This window comes from Muntiacus reevesi, chromosome 2 (assembly GCF_963930625.1).
Source record: "Muntiacus reevesi chromosome 2, mMunRee1.1, whole genome shotgun sequence".
Classification (NCBI taxonomy): Eukaryota; Metazoa; Chordata; class Mammalia; order Artiodactyla; family Cervidae; genus Muntiacus; species Muntiacus reevesi.
Genome location: NC_089250.1, coordinates 278,004,165 through 278,022,373, shown reverse-complemented (window position 1 = coordinate 278,022,373; position 18,209 = coordinate 278,004,165). Strand labels below are relative to the sequence as shown.

Sequence of the window (18,209 nt, the reverse complement as noted above, 5' to 3'; positions counted from 1 at the left end):
GTGTGTGTGTGTGTGTATGTATCTGTGTATGTATGTGTGTGTGTATATATGTGTATGTGTGTGTATATGTATCTCTGTGTGTGTGTGTGTGTGTATATATATATATATGGCACCAAAGAGTGTCCTTGTTTCTGTTTGCACTTAAATTCTGATCTGAGTAAGAGGGTGCAGGGCCTCGAGTTTTCATTAGGGGAACCTTCGGGGGAGGACCAGAGCTTTGGACCATTGCCAGGCACTGGCTTGGCTTGTGTTTACACTGGAAAAAACCAAGCCAACTCGTTCGTCTATCCACTTGTAGTTCCTTTCAAGTGCGGCCGTCTGCCGCTCCATTAGGAGGGAGAGAACAAAGGTGGACAGGCTCTGCCCTGGGAAGCCTGAGGTCCTGGCGGAGCCAGCACAGCAGCCTGGTGGGTCAAGGAAGGGCCCCCCAGGGCCCCGGGAAACCCACAGTGGTTTGGGGGAAGGTGTGGCAGGAAGGGAGAGGCAGTGCCTGGAAGACCAGAGGTTTCCAGGTGCAGCAACTGATTCGAGGGTTTCCCAGCAGTTTTGGCAAGCTAACACTAGCAACAGGTTGCAGATCTTTCTAAACTGGTGTTAATTTATTTTGCAAGGGAGAATCAGTAGCAAATGGTGTCAGAGGAGTTTTGTCTTAAATTTTGTTAACTCTTAGTATGTCAGTACAGTCTTTTCTTAACTCAAAGGAAGCTCTGTCACATGTGTGCACCAAAGCGTTCCTGTGTGTGAGGTCTTCTGTGGTCTGATCTGAGCGGCCCTGTGTGCTCACTCTCCTGCTTGTGTGATGGTGGTTAGGCACAGTTTTCCCCTCGGTTACATAACTCTGGGTGGGGCTGTGTGTTTCTCCCTTTTACCTGATGGTCGTTACTTCCTTCCCAAAAGGCTGAGGCGATTTGCACTCCAAGCTGTGAGGTATTGGAGTCAAAGTGCTCCGTGTTTTCTCCCACAATTGGTACTTGGACTGTCTTCTCTTTCTGTCTCGTCTGAATGGACTAAGGTTTTGGCATCTGATTCCATGGAAAGTGGGGCTTGAAACTGAGATGGGAATGATCTAACCGTGACGTGTAATGCAAAGGACACATCTGTGCGCCTGGGGCCGTCGGTGGGGGCTGGGGGGACCAGACTCGCTCCTCTGGGAAAGCCAGCCTGCTCCTTCCTTCCCACCCGGCCTTCAGCACCTTCACCCCGGCTCCTTGAGGTTGGCCGCGGAGAGCGTTTGCAGCAAAGCAGACACAGTTCACACGCCTGGGCTCCTTATAAAATGTTGTATTCCTTAGCCGTTTACCAGCACAGCACCTGGCTGTCACTTCAAACGTCAGGGTGTCCCCTCGCAGCGATGGGGTCTGCAGAAACCACACCGGGTGTCATCTGATGAGGAGAGCAGGACGTGAGGGGTCCGGGGGGTCCAGGGAAGAGCTCTGGATCCATCTGTTCCCAATGGGGCCCCACTTCCACCCATTTATTCAGTTTCTTACATGACAATCTGTTTTATATAAAAAAGTATTTATTTGAGAATTTGTTGTTGGCTGTGCTGGGTCTTCACTGCTGCTGCCCCCGGGCTTCTCTTTGGGTGTGAAGCGTGGCGGTTACTCTCCAGTTGCGGCCCAGGGCTGCCCCTGGTGCAGAGCGCGGGGGCAGATGGCTCAGCCGTTGGGGCATAGAGGCTTAGCTGGGGTCTTCCGGGACCAGGGATCCTGCACTGGCAGGCGGAGTTTTAACCTCTGGAGCCCTGGAGAAGTCCACATCATTCTGTTTCTGAGCGAAGGGGTGGAGGTCATTGGGCACACCAGAGACGGCGGGCATGAACAATGAGGCCTACGTTGTCCAGGAGAGCGGACAGAGCCTGCGGGTCTGCAGGGTGAGGACCCGCCCCTGCCACTGGGATGCGCCTCGGGCTGGGGGTGGAGGAGCCGGGAGTCGGGGCGTCCTCCCCGGGAGGGAGGGGCCCCGGTGAGCTGAGGCCGAGCCCCCAGACCCCCAGGGACGCCTGGGCCTCCTCCCGCTCCGCGGCGCGTCTCTCCCCCGGGGTCTCCGCAGACAGCGCACCCAGCACGCACCCAGCACGCGAGGCAGAGACTCTTCCCGAGCTCCTGGGCCGGAAGCTCGCGTCGCGGGGTCCCGGTGCTCAGCTCCGGGCCGCGTCTCGGGCTTCTTTGCGGTCGTGCCGAGCCTGGCAGAGCAGGACCCCGAGCAGCACCAGGACCGAGGCCGCGAGGCCCATCCGGATGAGATTCTGCACCGTGTAGTCTGGGGTGAGGGCGGGCAGGTCAGCGCCGGCACAGGCGCCCGCCTCCCGGGAGAGGACATGGCCCCGAGCCCAGCCCCTGACGGGGACGCTGTCCTCGTCCTCACTCTGGGTCTGACCGCGGTGATGGGGAGGGTGTCAGGGGGCCCGAGGGTGCTGAAGGGAGGCCGTGGGTGGGCCGTGTCCTCCTCGGGAGCCTCCCGGGGCCTCTCTATCTTACTGTCTCAGTCGTTCCTGCTCAGGACCCTGAGCTGATGGAGCTCAGACAGCGCAGGGTGGGGCCCGCCCCTGAGCGGTGGTCTGCGGGGTCCCAGGGACCCACCACCGCTCCCCACAGCCGCTGGCTCAGCCCTCTTCTCCTGCGGGCTTGATGCTACCTGGGGCAGGGGGCAATCCCTGGAGCCTCCTGGGGCAGGATGGGGTGAGGGTCGGCCTGCTCCTCCCCAGACTGACCCCCATCCCGCAGCCTCAAGCCCCTGCAGCCTGTGGCTCCCGCGCCATCCCTGCCCGACTCCCCGCTGGCCCTTGACGATCTGGGGGGCCTTGTCTCCCCAGAGAATCTCAGAGCGCCCTGGGCCGGGCTGTCTCCCCTGAGCACAGAGCCCCGGGACTCCCCAGGTTTGGATCTGGGTCTGTGGCTGGGAGAATGGGACCCTGGGAAGCTCAAGCCCAGGAAGGGGTGCGCCGGGGTCCCCACCTCACTCCCCTCTGCCCTGCGCGGCCCTGTGGCCTCCCCGAGACCCTCCCACTGCCCACCTGCCCCTCCGGGACCCCAGTGCGTGAGGAAGGGGCGGGGCCTGGCTCCCAGGCCCCTCCCTCAGGGGGCCCCTCCCTCAGCGCCCCCTCCTGCACGACCTCCGGGACCTCCCAGGGCACAGAGCCCCGAGCTGCTGAGTCAGACGGACAGACGGGGCCTCACCTGAGACCAGGAGCGCCAGGGGCTCGCTGGGCCGTGACAGCAGGTGGGGCTCTGTGCTGAGTGCGCGGTAGCACCTGTAGGTGCCCCCGTGGGCCGAGCTCACAGGACTCAAGGAGAACTCGGCCTGGAACCGCCCGCCTTGGCGCTGGGCGCGCAGACGCAGGGGCCGATGGGCTGCCCCCTCCTGGGACAGAAGGAAGGTGTCTGTCCTGTTTCCCGACTGACACAGCAGGGTCACGTTCTCCCCCGGGGCCACCGAGGGGCCCGGCCGCGCCGAAAGGGAGGGTCTGTCTCTGAGCAGTCCTGCAGAGAGGAAGGGGGTGCGGGCCCCCCCTGGTTCTGAGCAAGACTCCGCGGCCTCTCTGGACCCTCAGCGCCGTCTCTGTTTCTCCGAGTCCCCCCTCCCCCACCCCATCTCGCTGTCCCCTCCCGGGGACCCCTCCCCCTGGTCCCAGCATCACCCCTGGGGCTCACCGGTGGGGTCTGTGCAGAGTCTGGCCCCCGACTGACCCGCTGGCCCCTCTTCTGCCACCAGGAGCTCCAGGGGGTCGCTGGGCTCTGACCAGTTAAATCCAATGAAGTGAGAGCAGCGGTATCTCCCTGCCTGCTGCTCTTCGATGTTCAGGATGGAGAAGTTGGCCTTGTCCCAGGGCTTCAGTAGGGGCTGTGTGTTCCAGGGGGCTGAGATGCCCTCTTTGTTCAGACTGAAGCTTTTGGCATTTGGGGGCCCCTGACACCAGATGGTCACGGAGCTCCCGCAGGTGACCACAGAGCCTGGTTCAGCCCAGATGGTGGGTTTGGGGGGGGTCTCTGGAAGGAAATCAGAGGCGGGCTCACCAGGCATCCCCCCAGGCCCTGGCTTTCAGCCCAGACCTCCCAGACTCCCCCTCCATGAGCCCCGAGCTGCCATCCCCCTCCCCGTGGCCTGGGGGTGACCCTTGTCCCCATGAGAGGAGGGAGCTGGTCCCTAGGGACAGACTCACCAGCCTGCACCTGGGTCCTCAGGCCCACACTCAGCCCTGGAAGAGAGAGCCCTGTGAGAGGTCTGCCCTCAGCTCTGAGCAGCGCCTCTCCTCCCCGGGAGCCTCCTGGTCCCTGGGCCCCCTGAGGGAGCAGGCTGGCTGGGGGGGGTCCCTCCAGACCAGGGCTCCCCCTGCCCGTCCTCATCTCACCGAGGCAGAGCAGGGCGGGGAGGGTGGGGGTCATGGCGTCTCCTCCCTGTGGTCCAGGCCGTGAGGATGGAGGAGACCTGGGTGCCCTCCGGACAGACAGACACACAGGGTGTTGGCAGTCTGAGGCGGATTTTCCTCGTCAAGGGCGTCACAGCAGCGTCCCCACAGAAAGGAGAACTGTCCCTCCCAGGAAGCCTGGCATTCGTCTCCATGACAGAGCAGGAAACCAGCCACGTGACTTCCTGAGACGCCCCTTCCAGATGAGGATGGCCAGGCTCCTTTCCTCTGCGAGCCTCCCCTCGGGGTCTGCTTCCTCCTCTGCCCGTCCATCAGCAGGTCCCCGTGGGGTCCTCACCATGGCCGGGTCACCAGGCCCTGGACATGTTTCGGGGAGGATGCCGGCTCCTGCTGCCCGCAGGGCTCAGATCCCCAGAGACACATGTTCAGCGTCTCCCTGGGGCTCAGTGGAGTCCGTGTGCCCGAGAGCCCAGGGGAGACGCTCAGGGAATCAGGAAGGAAGCTGACTCCTCCCCCGCCCCAGAGTGTGGGTTTCCCCCATCACAGCCCCCTTCAGGGACTTGTCTTTTACTCATATCCTGGAAAGAAGCCCCTGGATCCTTCCTGGCTCCTTGGGGCTTCACGATCCTTGGGCAAGGCTCTCTTGTTCACTCTGTGCTTTTTGTCTAAAACTTCTGTGACGGTAAGCTGAGTTAGACCTCTAAGTTACCTGGAGAAATTGATATTTACTTGTTGAGTCGCTAAGTTATGTCTGACTCTTTGTGACCCCATGGACTGCAGCACTGCAGGCTTCCCTGTCCTTCACTATCTCCCGGAGTTTACTCCAACTCATGTCCATTGAGTCAGTGATGCCATCCAACCATCTCATCCTCTGTCACTCCTTCTCCTCCCACCTTCAATGTTTCTCAGCATCAGAGTGTTTTCTGGTGAGTCAGCTCTTCACATCAGGTGACCAAAATATTGGAGCTTCAGCTTCAGCACCAGTGCTTCCAAGGAATATTCAGGGTTGATTTCCTTTAGGATTGACTGGTTCAATCTCCTTGCAGTCCAAGAGACTCTCAAGAGTCTTCTCCAGCACCACAGTGTGAAAGTATCATTTCTTAGGGGCTCAGCCTGCTTTATGGTCCAGCTCTCACATCCACCCATGACTGCTGGAAAAACCATCGCTTTGACCATGCGAACCTTTGTTGGCTGAGAGATGTCTCTGCTCTTTAGTACACTGTCCAGGCTTGGCATAGCTTTTCTTTCAGAGAGCAACCATCATTTAATTTCGTGGCTGCAGTCACTGTCTGCAGTGATATTTATTTAACCATGTGTTAATCACCCATTGCTTGTGTGAACTGAGCAATCAGGTTACAATCGGACTTCCCCACCCCCCACCCCCCATTTTTTAAAGTTATTTTCAATCTCAGTTGATTCGGGAGCCTGAGATACGAGTTTTCCTCTCTTGAAATAGCCTTGTCAGATATTCCTTATACTCATGGTAGCCTATGACAATGTGTGGCAATGTGTTTATTCTAGGATAACGGCTGTAAGACAAGAGTATAGCCAATATTTTATAATAAATTTAGATATAGTCTATAACATTTTGAGTATAATCTGTGAAAATTTTTGGGTCACTATATTGTACACCTGAAACCACTATAACATTGCACATCAACGATACCTCAATAGGAATGAAGGACTTCCCTGGTGGTCCAGTGGTTAAGGATCTGCTTTGCGAGGCAGGGGACACGGGTTCGATCCCTGGCCGGGGAACTAAGACCCCGCACGCTGCGGAGCACCCGGGCCCACGAGCTGCGACTGCTGAGGCCACATGCCGGAGCTGGAGCCATGGGCCCTGCAGCGTGGGGCAGCGAGACACAGCAACACAGAAACACGTGTATGTGTGGGTCAGTCCACCGCACCAGCCAATCCGTGTCTCCAGACGCGGGCATGACACAGGAGAGGAAAGGACTGGGAGCAGCGTTTGGGTGCTCGGGAGTGATGAGCCCTGGAGAGTAAGGCCTTTGCGAGGCGTCTGCGGGGCGTCCGTGTGCCCCTGAGCTGCCTGCTGGGCGGGTTGCTGACTACTTACGGCTGGCTGTCAGGAAGGAGGCGGGGTAGGAGGCACTTGTGAATGGTGAGCGTACAGAGGGTCCGGCTGTGCCTTGGGGTCTGACAACCTGACATACAGGCTGGTCTCGCGTGTTAACGCAACGGCTGGGGTGCGCTTCCTGGGAGAGGAGGTGCCGAGCGCCTGTAGGTGCACCCCAAGGCACATTGTTGGGCGATTCCTCCGCATGTTAGTCTACAGGGCCGGAGGGAAGAGGGAACGGAGTGAAGGGGGGACAGAGGATCCTAGGGTAGGGTCAGGCTAGTCTACAGGGCGAACACGAAAGGCCAGGCACTCTCTTGTGCAGTGCACACACCATGCAACCATCCCTGGCAGCACGACCATCTGAGACATGGACACACCTCCAATTCAAAGGAACCGTGTTAAGAGGACCAGGAAGGCAGGACCCACTTGGTATCAGGAGGGCCCCGCTGAGGAGTGGCATCCCAGCAGCCGGGGGATTCGTATTTCAAGAGGAAGGCTGAGGTCAGATGCTGCTGGGAGTTGAGTGACAGGAGGGAGAAGCGGATTTAGCTTATTCAAAAGAGCAGCGGCAGCACTCTCCTGGTGGTCCAGGGGTTCAGACAGAGCTTCCGCTTCAGGGGGCAGCAGTGTTGACCCCTGGCCGGGGACCTAAGATCCCACATGCTGAACCAAACAAGACCGTATGGGTGTCCCCCATAGCGAGCCGGGACTCACTGGGCTGCCCAGCTGCTTGCCCTCCTCAGACAGGCTCACGGCTGTGTCTGGGGAGTGATAAACTTCTATCTCAAGCCGAGATTCCTGAAACCCTGCAGTCCTGCACACTCCTTTCGTCCTTGGCTGGGGAGACTGGGTCCAGCATGGGGCAGGGCTGTGTCTGGGACCACAGAGACAGAAGTGTCCACTCTTCCTCGTCCCGAAGCCCAGAACCCTCCCCACCCAGTTCTCCTGCCAGGACCCAGGGCCAGGACCAGGACCCAGGATGCTAGGATTTGACATCCTCTCGTTACACTTGTTCACCTCCTGGGCGTGAACTGTAGAGTTGGAGCTGAGGGGAGGAAAGTTCAGTTCAGTCGCTCAGTTGTGTGTGGCTCTTTGTGACCCCATGGACTGCAGCACGCCAGGTCTTCCTGTCCATCACCAACTCCCGGAGTTTACTAAGACTCATGCCCATTGAGTTGGTGATGCCATCCAGCCATCTCATCTTCTGTCGTGCCCTTCTCCTCCTGCCTTCAATCTTTCCCAGCATCAGGGTCTTTTCAAATGAGTCAGGTCTTTGCATCAGGTGGCCAAAGTATTGGAGCTTCAGCTTCAGCATCACTCCTTCCAGTGAATATTCAGGACTAATCTCCCTTAGGATGGAGGAAAACAGGATTACAAAGCTAGGCATCGCTGGAGGAAGTACAGGTAGAGGTGGCAGCTCAGTGGAGGCGGGCCAGCAGAGGGGGCGCTTGGGGAGAAATGACGTTTCTCTGGGGGCTCTCGTCTTAGCTTCAGGGTCCGAGGCAAGCACCTGCATAAAGTTAGAAATTGGCTTCCACGATATCCCAGCCGCAGCGCTCAGGCTGCACTCACATCTCAGAGGATCTGAGCCCTGATGAGGTCATAGTCGCCCTCTGCTCTGTCCACGTGGGCCTCAAGGTAAACTGGAGCCAACGGCAGCCCACGTAACCTGTACAGAAGTTTACAAAAATGTATTAGCCGCCTCCCCACCCAGGAACATTTTCAAACGTCTTACTGTCTTCTTATTAAATCTCCTCATTTGAAGTGATCTTATAGTAATTTTGTTTTACAGGAAAACTTATAAGAATTGCCTTTTTCCCACATCATCTTGACCTACATTCCCAGTTGAGTAATATTTTACCCAAGTGAGACAGAGAGAGAGCTGTCGGAAGAGAATGATGTGGTTGGCGAGGGACGCGGTGGGAGAGTGAGTCTGTTACATATGTCTATACACACAGAGAGACATGTACACACATAGATGTTTTTCTGATATGAAGCATGTATATGCTCAGTCGCTCAGTTGTGTCCAGATCTGTGCGACTCCATGGAGTGTAGCCCAGCAGGCTCTTCAGTCTATGGGAATTCTCCAGGCAAGAGTACTGAAGAGGGTCCCAACCCTAGGCTTCCCTCATAGCTCAGTCGGTAAAGAATCTGCCTGCAATGCAGGAGACCCGGGTTTGATTCCTGGGTCAGGAAGATCCCCTGGAGGAGGAAATGGCAACCCACTCCAGTATTCTTGCCTGGAGAATCCCATGGACAGAGGAGCCTGGTCGGCTGCAGTCCACGGGGTCGCAAGAGTCGGACACGACCTAGTGACTAAACCACCACAGCCGACCCAGGGAGGGAACCCGCGTCTCCTCCACCTCCTGCACTGACAGGCGGGTTCTCTACCACTGCAGCGCCACCTGGGAAGCTCCGAGATAAAGCGTCACTAGCGTAAATATGCCAGTGTGCGCCTCCCATAGACATGCACACTCGTCTACATGACCCTGAATCTGCCAATTTGGGGGTCTTTACTGATGTAACATTTTACCAAGTCCTCAGTCCCAATGCACGTGTAGTCACCTGCCAGACAGCCTCAGTCTTTCATTTTGGTCCAGGGTTCCACCCAGAAGCACATGTTGCCGGTGGTTGTCCTGTTTCGTCATCCCCCAGAATCTGCACGACTCCCCAGTCTTGCTGCCTTGGGCCCCAGACGATCTTCAAGGGTACAGGATTTGCAGATGGCCCTCAGCCTGTGCCGTCCGTGTGGACAGATGATCTGACCCAGGTCACGCATTGCTGGCCGGGTGTCCCGGAAATGAGGCTGTGGTTAGTCGTTTCCATGGTGTCAGGAGCCCAGGGGCCCCCCTCCCCACCCTGGTCACGGTCATGTTCATGCTCATCACCTGGTCACGTCAAGCAGGCATCTGCCCGGCTTCTCACGGCGAAGTCCCCAGTTCTCCCCTGGAATTCGGGACAGGCACCGAGTCCTCGTCCAGTATTGGCAGACACACGATTGCCCCTGTTAGCATCCGAGGGTGAGTCTCCCCTGACACGTCCACCATGAGGGGAGCTAAATAATGACGATCTCTTTCCACTCCTCCCTCTCTATTGATAACTTGGTATTCTGCTCTAAAGTTTTCTCTTTCTCCCATGTAGTGATTTATTTATTCATTCATTTTCATACATTACTATGGACAGGCTACAATCCGCAGGGTCGCAAACAGTCGGACACAACTGAAGTGACTTAGCATGCATGCATGTAGACCGCCAGGCTCCTCTGTCCATGGGATTCTCCAGGCAAGAATACTGGAGTGGGTTGCCCTTCCCTTCTCCAGGGGATCTTCCCGACCCAGGGATTGAACCCGGGTCTTTCCCATCGCAGACAGATTCTTGACTGTCTGAGTCACCAGGGAAACCCTAACAAACACTTAAGCCTGTAACTGTTTCCATAGCAACCAAGGTATGTGTAATACATGTCTATGTATATATTATAGACATATATATTAAACATAGCTGATTTAATTAAAACATACAGTATTATATACACTGTATATATTATATACAGTGATTCAATTTTTGTTATAGATTATACTCCACTCAGAGTTATAAAATATTGGCTATATTCCCCATGCTATATGACATATCCTTGTGACTTATTTTTGCTTGTTTGTTTTATCTCCAAAGGATCCTCTGTTTACAGAGCAGGACCATGGAGTTTATATATATATATTATGCTGCCGCCTGGGACCTGAATAAGCAGGGGCTATGCCGGGTCCAGGGTTCAGGCAGTCTTGCAGAGCCTCTTTCACGTTCCCGCAGCCCAGCGTGGGGAAGCCGGGCAGACAGGCCCGAGGGCGGGCGTCTCTGCCCCAGGCTTCTGGGCTCATCTCTCCTTGCCCCGCCTCTCCTGCTGTCTCAATTCAGGATTCCGCGCTTCCGGGTCACATTTATAGCGGTTTATACCTCTGAATCCCCTCCGCCTCCCCTCTCCCCGCCTGATGCGTTGTCTACATCTGTCAGACCGTCTGTGTGTTAGTCATGCATAGAAGTTATCTGTTAAAAATGAGGTTGTACTGGCATTGCGAAATCCAGTAGGCCCCCTGCCAACTGCGTTAGCAAGTGTGAGGATTTCTTCACAGCCCTTGCTTAACTGGTAACTCGGCTCCTTGGCCTGCGTACTCACTACTCGCTCAAAGCCGCCGACCCCCCAGCCCCCGCTGCTCCTCACCCCTGTGCCCGCTCCGCTCCCGCTCCTCCCGTGGTGCCCCTGCCGTCCCCAGGGCGGCCTCTGGGGTGCCAGCCAGCCCGCTGCCACCGCCACGCCGGAGCGCCTTCCCCACCGTCCCTCTTCCGGGAATCCTGGATCTCTGTCCAGAGGATCAGGAAGTGAAGTGGGGATGGAAGGAGCCTTCTAGAAACTTCAGACTGTTTCATGGGAACGCCTGCCCGGCTCCTTGGTGCCGGCTCCGGAGGGCGCCCACCTAGGTCTCTGGAGCCAGGCCTCCCCATCCGCCGCTCCCCTGACTTGCAGCATTCTCTGTGGGGCTCCTGTCAGAGGAGGAGGGGAGCAGGGGGTGAAGGTCACAGACACGCGGGTCAGAACGTTCTGGTGCTTTCCAAGGCCTTGGGCAGGGCGATGACCTGCCGGACGCCCCTGTGAGGCCATGCGGCTGAGCGCTCCCGGCCGCAGACACGGGGCTGCGGTCAGCCGTCCACCTCCACCAACCCTCCCGGCAGGCGGCGGCGGGAGACTGCCGCCAGCTCCACCCAGTGCGCAGACCGGACACTGGGGTTCACAGCGGGACATCGTGGAAGGGGAGCCCAGGACTGTGTCCCGAGGACACCGGCGTGGGGCCTGCGGGCTCCTTGTTGATGGGCGCCGCCTGTCCTGAGCGAGAACTGAATGCACCCGTCCCTGCCGCTCCCATCAGAGGCTTTGGGGACCTCACCACGAGTGCCTGGGGGGCCTCTGCCTAGGATGGAGTCTGTATCCTCCGCAGGCCGGCCAAGAGCTCTCGTCCACCCTGCACGCCCTATACCACAGGCCCCCTGGAGACCAGCCTGTCCTCAGATAGCTGAGGGGGCCCGGCTCCTCCAAGAGACTCTGAAGCTGCCCCGGTGGCCTGGGATCCCCCTGAGCAAAGAGGACCCCGACTCCCCAGTTGTTGAATTGGGGCCTTGGGGGTGGGGGCTGGGCCCTGAGAGGGTCCTGGGGATGAGCCCAGGAAGGGGGGCGCTGGGCTGACCCGGGGTCCCCACCCCACTCCTCTCTCCCCTGCACGGCCCGTGACCTCCCCGAGACCCTCCCACTGGCCACCTGCCCCTCCAGGACCCCAGGCGAGCGGAAAGGTAATGGCGGGAGTGGGACGCTTCTGAGGGCCGGAGTGGACCATGCTTTAGGGAGTGGCTTTCTGAGGAGGCAGAGACCTGGGGTGAGAAGGAGCCCATTCCAGAGAGGAAGGAACGGTCCTGAGAGCCCTGGAGACACAGGGACTGTGTGGACGGGAGGAGGGGGAGGCGGTGGCGGTTATGCGTTGCTGCCCAAGGCGCAGGGACCCAGGATTATAACAGAGGAGCAGAGACAAAAACGACCGCGGGGCCCCGATTGCTTCATGAGGATCACGTGTGCCACTGTCTTGCAAACAGACTGGAGAAGTCCAATGTGTAAATTACAAACTCAGCGGCAACTGAGCTCCAGTAACGTGTGAAGCACCGGTAGATAAACGCTCACGTGGAGTTACCCGTGTGTCCCTGGCGTACCCCATAGCAGCCACGAACACATTCAGAAAAGACACATACAACGCAGTCATCGCGCTTTTACTCTTACTGTGGAGTTTCAACTGGAGGCATGGGAATGGATCTGCCCGGTCTAGATGACCCCCAAAAAAAGCAGATATGGGAAAGCACTCGTGTGTTAAACGGCTCACCATTGTGTGACGTCGTCTGAGTGTGTGTGTGTGTGTGTGTGTGTGTGTGTGTGTGTGTGTGGTGTGACTGCAGGCTTCGGGTTTGGAGCCGAACAGAAATGAGAGCTGAGGTTGGGAGGCCTCCTCTGGGGCATGACAAACAGCCTTGGGTTCACTTAGAGTTTGGGCTTTGCTCTGAAACCGGTGAGGAGTTTGAGCAGGACACGGTTCTGAAGGGGCAGCTGGCAAGGTGCTGCGTGGAGGGTGGACTCGGGACGGGAGTGTGGCGGAGCCCAGACCCGGGAGGGTGGGCTTCACTGGCTGCCTCCGCGGGTGGAGACCCGGTGAGCCCGGGGTGGGGGGGAGCAGGCTCTGAGTCGGGGGTGGCGCGATGCTCTTCCGCTCACCCAGGAAGAGGCAGCTCTTCCTCCCGGGCCTGGGGCCAGGTTTTACCTCACACAGTTCCTGCCAAGTGGGCTGGTTTCTCCATCTGCTTGGAGAAATCACTTGAGGTGTTTCTGTTTCTTTAGAGCCCCCTTCAAAGCTGGGTGTCACCCTTCACATCAGACTGTGGAGACCTTTCAGGATTCAGGCCCAAATGACCCTCTTGTTGGAAGGCATTAACACACATACACACAGATGCACACACACACAGAGTCACACATTTTAAATGCAAGCTGTGGCCACCACTTCCGAGATGGTTGAAGGCCACTTCCCCCGTTTCCTCATTCCTAGCTCTGAGATGACAACCCCCACACCCACACATGTCCTAAGAGTTCACTTTGCCTGAATCATGGAAGAACAAAAGCAGTCATTCGCCGAGTTTGGGAGGAGGCGTCTGGGGCTCTGAGAAATGAAAAGGAGGCGGTCACCGCGCCCGGGGAGACAGAAGGAAGAATCCCGATAGGGAGCGCAGCTGTGGCGCCCCTGCAGGGGAAGGGTGTGGTCTTTCCAAATCCATCTGGATGAGTCAGCGGGAAGATGCTGACTTGGTTAGCTGCTTCCCACGTGGGCGCCAGATGCAATCATCGATGACAGATGAGTGGACCTCAGACAGTGTGCAGCAGAGGGACCCCCGCGTGGCAGGTGGAGGTGCGCCCTTTGCCTCTCCCCTTCCGTCTATAACCAGAGAAGTACCCACAGCTCAACCAAGGGGCTTCAGTCCCGGATGCCGGGGTGCTGGGTGGGAAGGGAGGCACGCAGGACGCCTCCGGAGGGTCCCAGCTGGGCGGGCGCCTGCGATCCCCGCCCTCTGGCTGCAGCCGCGGGTCCTGCAGCCCCAGAGGAAACAGCGGCAGCGGGGAGGTGGGGCACCAAACCCGGACCTCCTGTCCTGGGAGGGGGGGCTGCGATCACGGGGAGCGAGTCACGTGCCTCGGGCCACGTCCCGCCAGGCGCGGAGATTCCCATGACTTCCCCATCCGCAGCTGGGGAGCCCGCAAACCCGACGGCAAGGGGCGCGGTGCACGTCTCCCCCCCGCCCCTCACGGTGACAGGCCCTGTGGCTCAGGGGGCCCCAGACTGGGGGAGGACCTCGCCGTCCTGCGGACCCAGGCACCGACCACCCTGGGGCCAGCAGCTGAGGGTCAGAGGTGGGGCCTCCGACAGAGGTGGTGGAGCGTGGGAGGCACCCGCTCTCAAGTTCATTCCAGGGACTCAGGTGAGAGAAACCCCAAACCTGCGCTGCGTCGCTGCCACCTACTGGAAAGCAGAGGCTTCTACGGTGTCGAGTCCTTGAATCCAGCGGAAAGGGGACCCAGGACAGGAGTCACTCGGGGCGGCAGCGTGAAGAAGCACCATGACGTTGTGCCACAAACAAACATGACAGTCCTCAAGCAAGGGCCCGAAGGTTGTGGAGTGTTCCGATCTGATGGAGACTTCAGAGGAGCTGCCGGGAAGAAGGTCGGATGCGCTCTAAGGAAACAGCACGGCTGCTCAGCGAGCTCAGGCACGTGATGAATGAACTGGAATAACACATCACTAAGAAGACTGAAATTCTAAAAAAAAAAAAAAAAGAAATGGTGGAGCTGATGACCTCAGTGAACAAAATGAAGAATGCCCGCAGAGCTCTGTCAATTAAGCAGCCCATGTGGAAGAGAGGGTCAGCCAGCTGGAAGCCAGGAAACTAGAAAGATACCTGCGGAGGAGGAAAGGGATCCAAGGTATTTGAACAGGAGGAAGGAGAGGCGATCAGAGGACAGTGTAGGATGACTCCAGCTCACCTCCCTCCACCAGCGCCTCAGAACCTCAGCGACCCTCAGAGCGAGGCGCTCGGAAGTCGGCCTGGAGACAGCGCTGCCCACCCAGGACCGCAGAGAGACCCACGTGGAGTCGGGTTGGGAGGACCTGCCGCCGCGGCGGGGGACGCGGAGCAGACGGGGGTGTCACAGGGGAGGGGGTCTCCCTGGGGACCCGGCGGTCTGGGTCACACATGGAGTCCCTCAGCCTGAGCACCAGCGCTGGGGGGAGGAGCCGCCTCTGCTGGCTTGCGGCCCAGCAGGGCTCACCAGAGCGCTGAGGGAAACCCCGACTCTGCCCTGGAAGAGCGCGCGTGCAGACTCGCCTCCTCTCCAGGGAGCAGACTGGAGACTGACTGGGCCTTCAGCCGCCCCGCCAGGACCAGCCCTGAGCAGGCCCCAGACAGCTCTGGACTCCTGCTCCCTAAGAAGGCAGAGCCGCCTTCACCTGTGAGCGCGTACACACTTGCAGAGGTGTATGTATGATTACGCTCAAAATCCTTGGAGCTCAGCTTCAGTAGTACGTGAACCAAAAACTTCCAGACATTCAGGCTGGATTTAGAAAAGGCAGAAGAACCAGAGATCAAATTGCCAACATTGGTTGGATCATAGAGAAAGCAAGGGAGTTCCAGGAAAACATCTGCTTCGATGACTATGCTAAAGCCTTTGACTGTGTGGATCACCACAAACTGGAAAATTCCTAAAGAGATGGGAATACCAGACAGCCTTGTTTGCTGAAAAACCTGTATTCAGGTCAAGAAGCAGCAGTTAGAATGGGATATGGAATGACTGACAGGTTCCAAGTTGGGAAAGGAGTATGTCAAGGCTGTATGTATATTGTCACCTTGCTTATTTAAACTTATATGCAGAATACATGTAAAATGCCGGGCTGGATGAAGCTCAAGCTGGAATCAGAATTGCTGGGAGAAATATCAACCTCCCGATATGCAGATGATACCACCTTAATGGCAGGAAATGAAGAGGAACTAAAGAGCCTCTTGATGAAGGTGAAAGAGGAGAGTGAAAAAGCTGGCTTAAAACTCAGCATTCAAAAAACGGAAGATCATGGCATCCGGTCCCACCACTTCATGGCAAATAGACGGGGAAATAATGGAAACAGTGACAGACTTTATTTTCTCGGGCTCTAAAATCACTGTGGACAGTGACTGCAGCCATACTCCTTGGAAGTAAAGCTATGACAAACCTAGATGGTGTATTAAAAGATCCACCTAGTTAAAGCTATGGTTTTTCCAGTGGTCATTTATGGATGTGAGAGTTGGACTATAAAGAAAGCTAAGTGCTGAAGAATTGATGCTTTTGAACTGTGGTGTTGGAGAAGACTCTTGAGAGTCCCTTGGACTGCATGGAGATCCAACCAGTCCATCCTAAAGGAAATCAGTCCTGGGTGTTCATTGGAAGGACTGATGCTGAAGCTGAAACTCCAGTACTTTGGCCACATGATGCGAAGAACTCACTCACTGGAAAAACCCTGTAGCTGGGATGGACTGAAGTCAGGAGGAGAAGGGGACGACAGAGGATGAGATGGTTGGATGGCATCACCAATTCAGTGGACATGAGTCTGGCAAACTCCAGGAGATAGCGAAGGACAGGGAAGCCTGGCATTGCGGTCCATGTGGTTGCAGAGTCAGACATGACTGAGCAACTGAACAAACGTCTGGGAACATAGAGGAGCGCTGACTAGAGGAGGGAACAGTGGACCCAGGAGGTACTTCTTCTGTCTCACTGTCTCCCTCCAGCAGAACAGGTGGGCTGCAGACCCCCAGGAGGGGACGGGCGCCCTGTGAACCCCCGAGATCCAGGCTAAGGTGGAGGGGTGCCCCCCTCTCCTCTCTGTTGGGGGGATTGCTGGACACGAAGGACAGACAGGGGAAGAGGACAGACAGACAGTCGGTCTCACCGTCAGTAGATGGGTCCCTCCTCTCCGGGCCCCCAGGCGCCCCATCTCACACACCTCCCCCCCCCCCCCCCCACTGCAGGCTGCCACGTCCAAAGCCCCCAAGGACATGACCTACGCCCAGCCGAACCACTCAACCTTCAGAAGGGGGTCAACCACACCTCCCCAGCCCCCCGGTGGGGGAGCCCGCAGCAGACCCCAGTGAGTACGCTGCTCTCGCCATTCGCTAGCCCAGGAAGGACCTGGACCCCGGGCTCCAGGGACCAGATCTCAGGGACCCCAGGAGGCATGGGAGCTGCCAGCAGTGGAGACCACCTAAAGACCAGCAGCCAGTCTCCGGGCTCCTAACAGACCACCTGGGGCCCCGGGACCCTTTCGTGTCAACCGGTTCTACCCTCAAAGATACCTAATATCCTCATATTTGGGAAATAATGCAACAGACATCTCAAAACCAATGTGTAATTTGAAAACCAAAACCAAAAATCCAAACAAAAAACAACAAAAAAAAAATGATAGAAAATGTTTTCAATGAATGATAATGTAAAATAATACATATCAAAGCTATGAATTGAGAAAATTGAGGACCATGAATGAATATATCAGAAAAGTCTAGAAGAAACCCGATGACCTAGTTTGTCATCCCAAGAATTTAGGGGAAGGTAGAAACTTTTTTCAAATAAAGGTGCAATTCAGGGATAACAGTGACAATGGTAGCTAAAAATGAAGGCAACCACAGAGTAGAAAAAATCAGTTAAGGCAAAAAGAAACTCGTTCTTGACAATGTTCATAAACCCTGGCCACCAGAGCCAAGGTAAAAAGAGAGAAACCACACATTTCTAATATTATGCAAGAAATTTCCAAGACTGCCACGAACTCTGTAGACTTTATAAAGACAGTGACAGAACATTATGAAACATTTTGAAACATGCCAATGTAGCAGATACAGATGAAATGGTAGCCTTCAAATGGACAATTTCACATGGTAAGTTTCAAATGTAAGGTTAAACGGAACATCTGTCACCGTATGCATTGAATCTGTAGTCAAACGCCCACGACTGCGGTATGTAGAATCTACAGAAGTCGGAATGAGAGGTGAAGAGGGTGGAATGCTGGTTACCAGGGTGGGAGTGAGGGAGAAAGAGGGAGGTATTTTGGTCAAAGGGCACAATCTTCCAATTACAAGGTGAATAAGTTCTGGGCATCTGACATACAGCAGGGCAGTTATAGTATCGCATTTTCGAGTCTTGTGAAGAGGGTAGGTCTTAAATGTTCTCATCACGAAGAAATGGCAACCAGGTGATCAGACGGAGGCCGTAAGTAAAGCTATGCGGTAACCATTTTCCGATGCGTGTGTCAGTTGAGGAAGCTTCCCTGGTGAGTTCTTCCAAACACTTAAGTACTAATTAAAAAAAAAAAACTGAACTGTTTCTTTGTATAATTTGGCTGGCGGTGCTGGGTCTTCACGGGGCTCACGGTCTTCGCTCTCCATTGGCCGCCGGGGCCTCCAGCTGCGGCATGCGGATCCTTAGTGGGACCAGTGGCATCTAGCTCCCCGGCCAGGGATGGAGCCTGGGCCCTTCCCCTGGGGGCATCGAGCCTTAGTCACTGGACCAGCAGTGAAGCCCCAAACAATTACGTGCTTCTTGAGCACACACACGCTCCGTAACTGCGTCAACGTTTCTTTAAAACAGAAAAAGAAAGCATTTACCTCAACACT

At 56.5% G+C, this 18,209-nt stretch overlaps 1 protein-coding gene across 1 annotated transcript in view; it reads right to left on the bottom strand.

Moving 5' to 3' along the window:
* Positions 1–1,980: 1,980 nt before the first annotated feature.
* The window catches only part of LOC136157691 (uncharacterized), a 28,962-nt gene continuing 12,733 nt past the window's right edge, over positions 1,981–18,209 (bottom strand). Inside the window, exons 14-28 of the mRNA XM_065919496.1 lie at positions 14,848–15,001; positions 14,043–14,228; positions 13,829–13,906; positions 12,640–12,776; positions 10,960–11,261; positions 10,663–10,801; positions 7,164–7,210; positions 6,502–6,659; positions 6,142–6,209; positions 4,352–4,486; positions 4,163–4,198; positions 3,654–3,989; positions 3,180–3,482; positions 3,017–3,147; positions 1,981–2,374 (exon numbers count right to left, since the gene is read on the bottom strand). Of these exons, the coding sequence (XP_065775568.1) occupies positions 2,141–2,374; positions 3,017–3,147; positions 3,180–3,482; positions 3,654–3,989; positions 4,163–4,198; positions 4,352–4,486; positions 6,142–6,209; positions 6,502–6,659; positions 7,164–7,210; positions 10,663–10,801; positions 10,960–11,261; positions 12,640–12,776; positions 13,829–13,906; positions 14,043–14,228; positions 14,848–15,001 (2,444 nt within the window). The 3' untranslated portion in view covers positions 1,981–2,140. The remainder of the gene's footprint in view (positions 2,375–3,016; positions 3,148–3,179; positions 3,483–3,653; positions 3,990–4,162; positions 4,199–4,351; positions 4,487–6,141; positions 6,210–6,501; positions 6,660–7,163; positions 7,211–10,662; positions 10,802–10,959; positions 11,262–12,639; positions 12,777–13,828; positions 13,907–14,042; positions 14,229–14,847; positions 15,002–18,209) is intronic.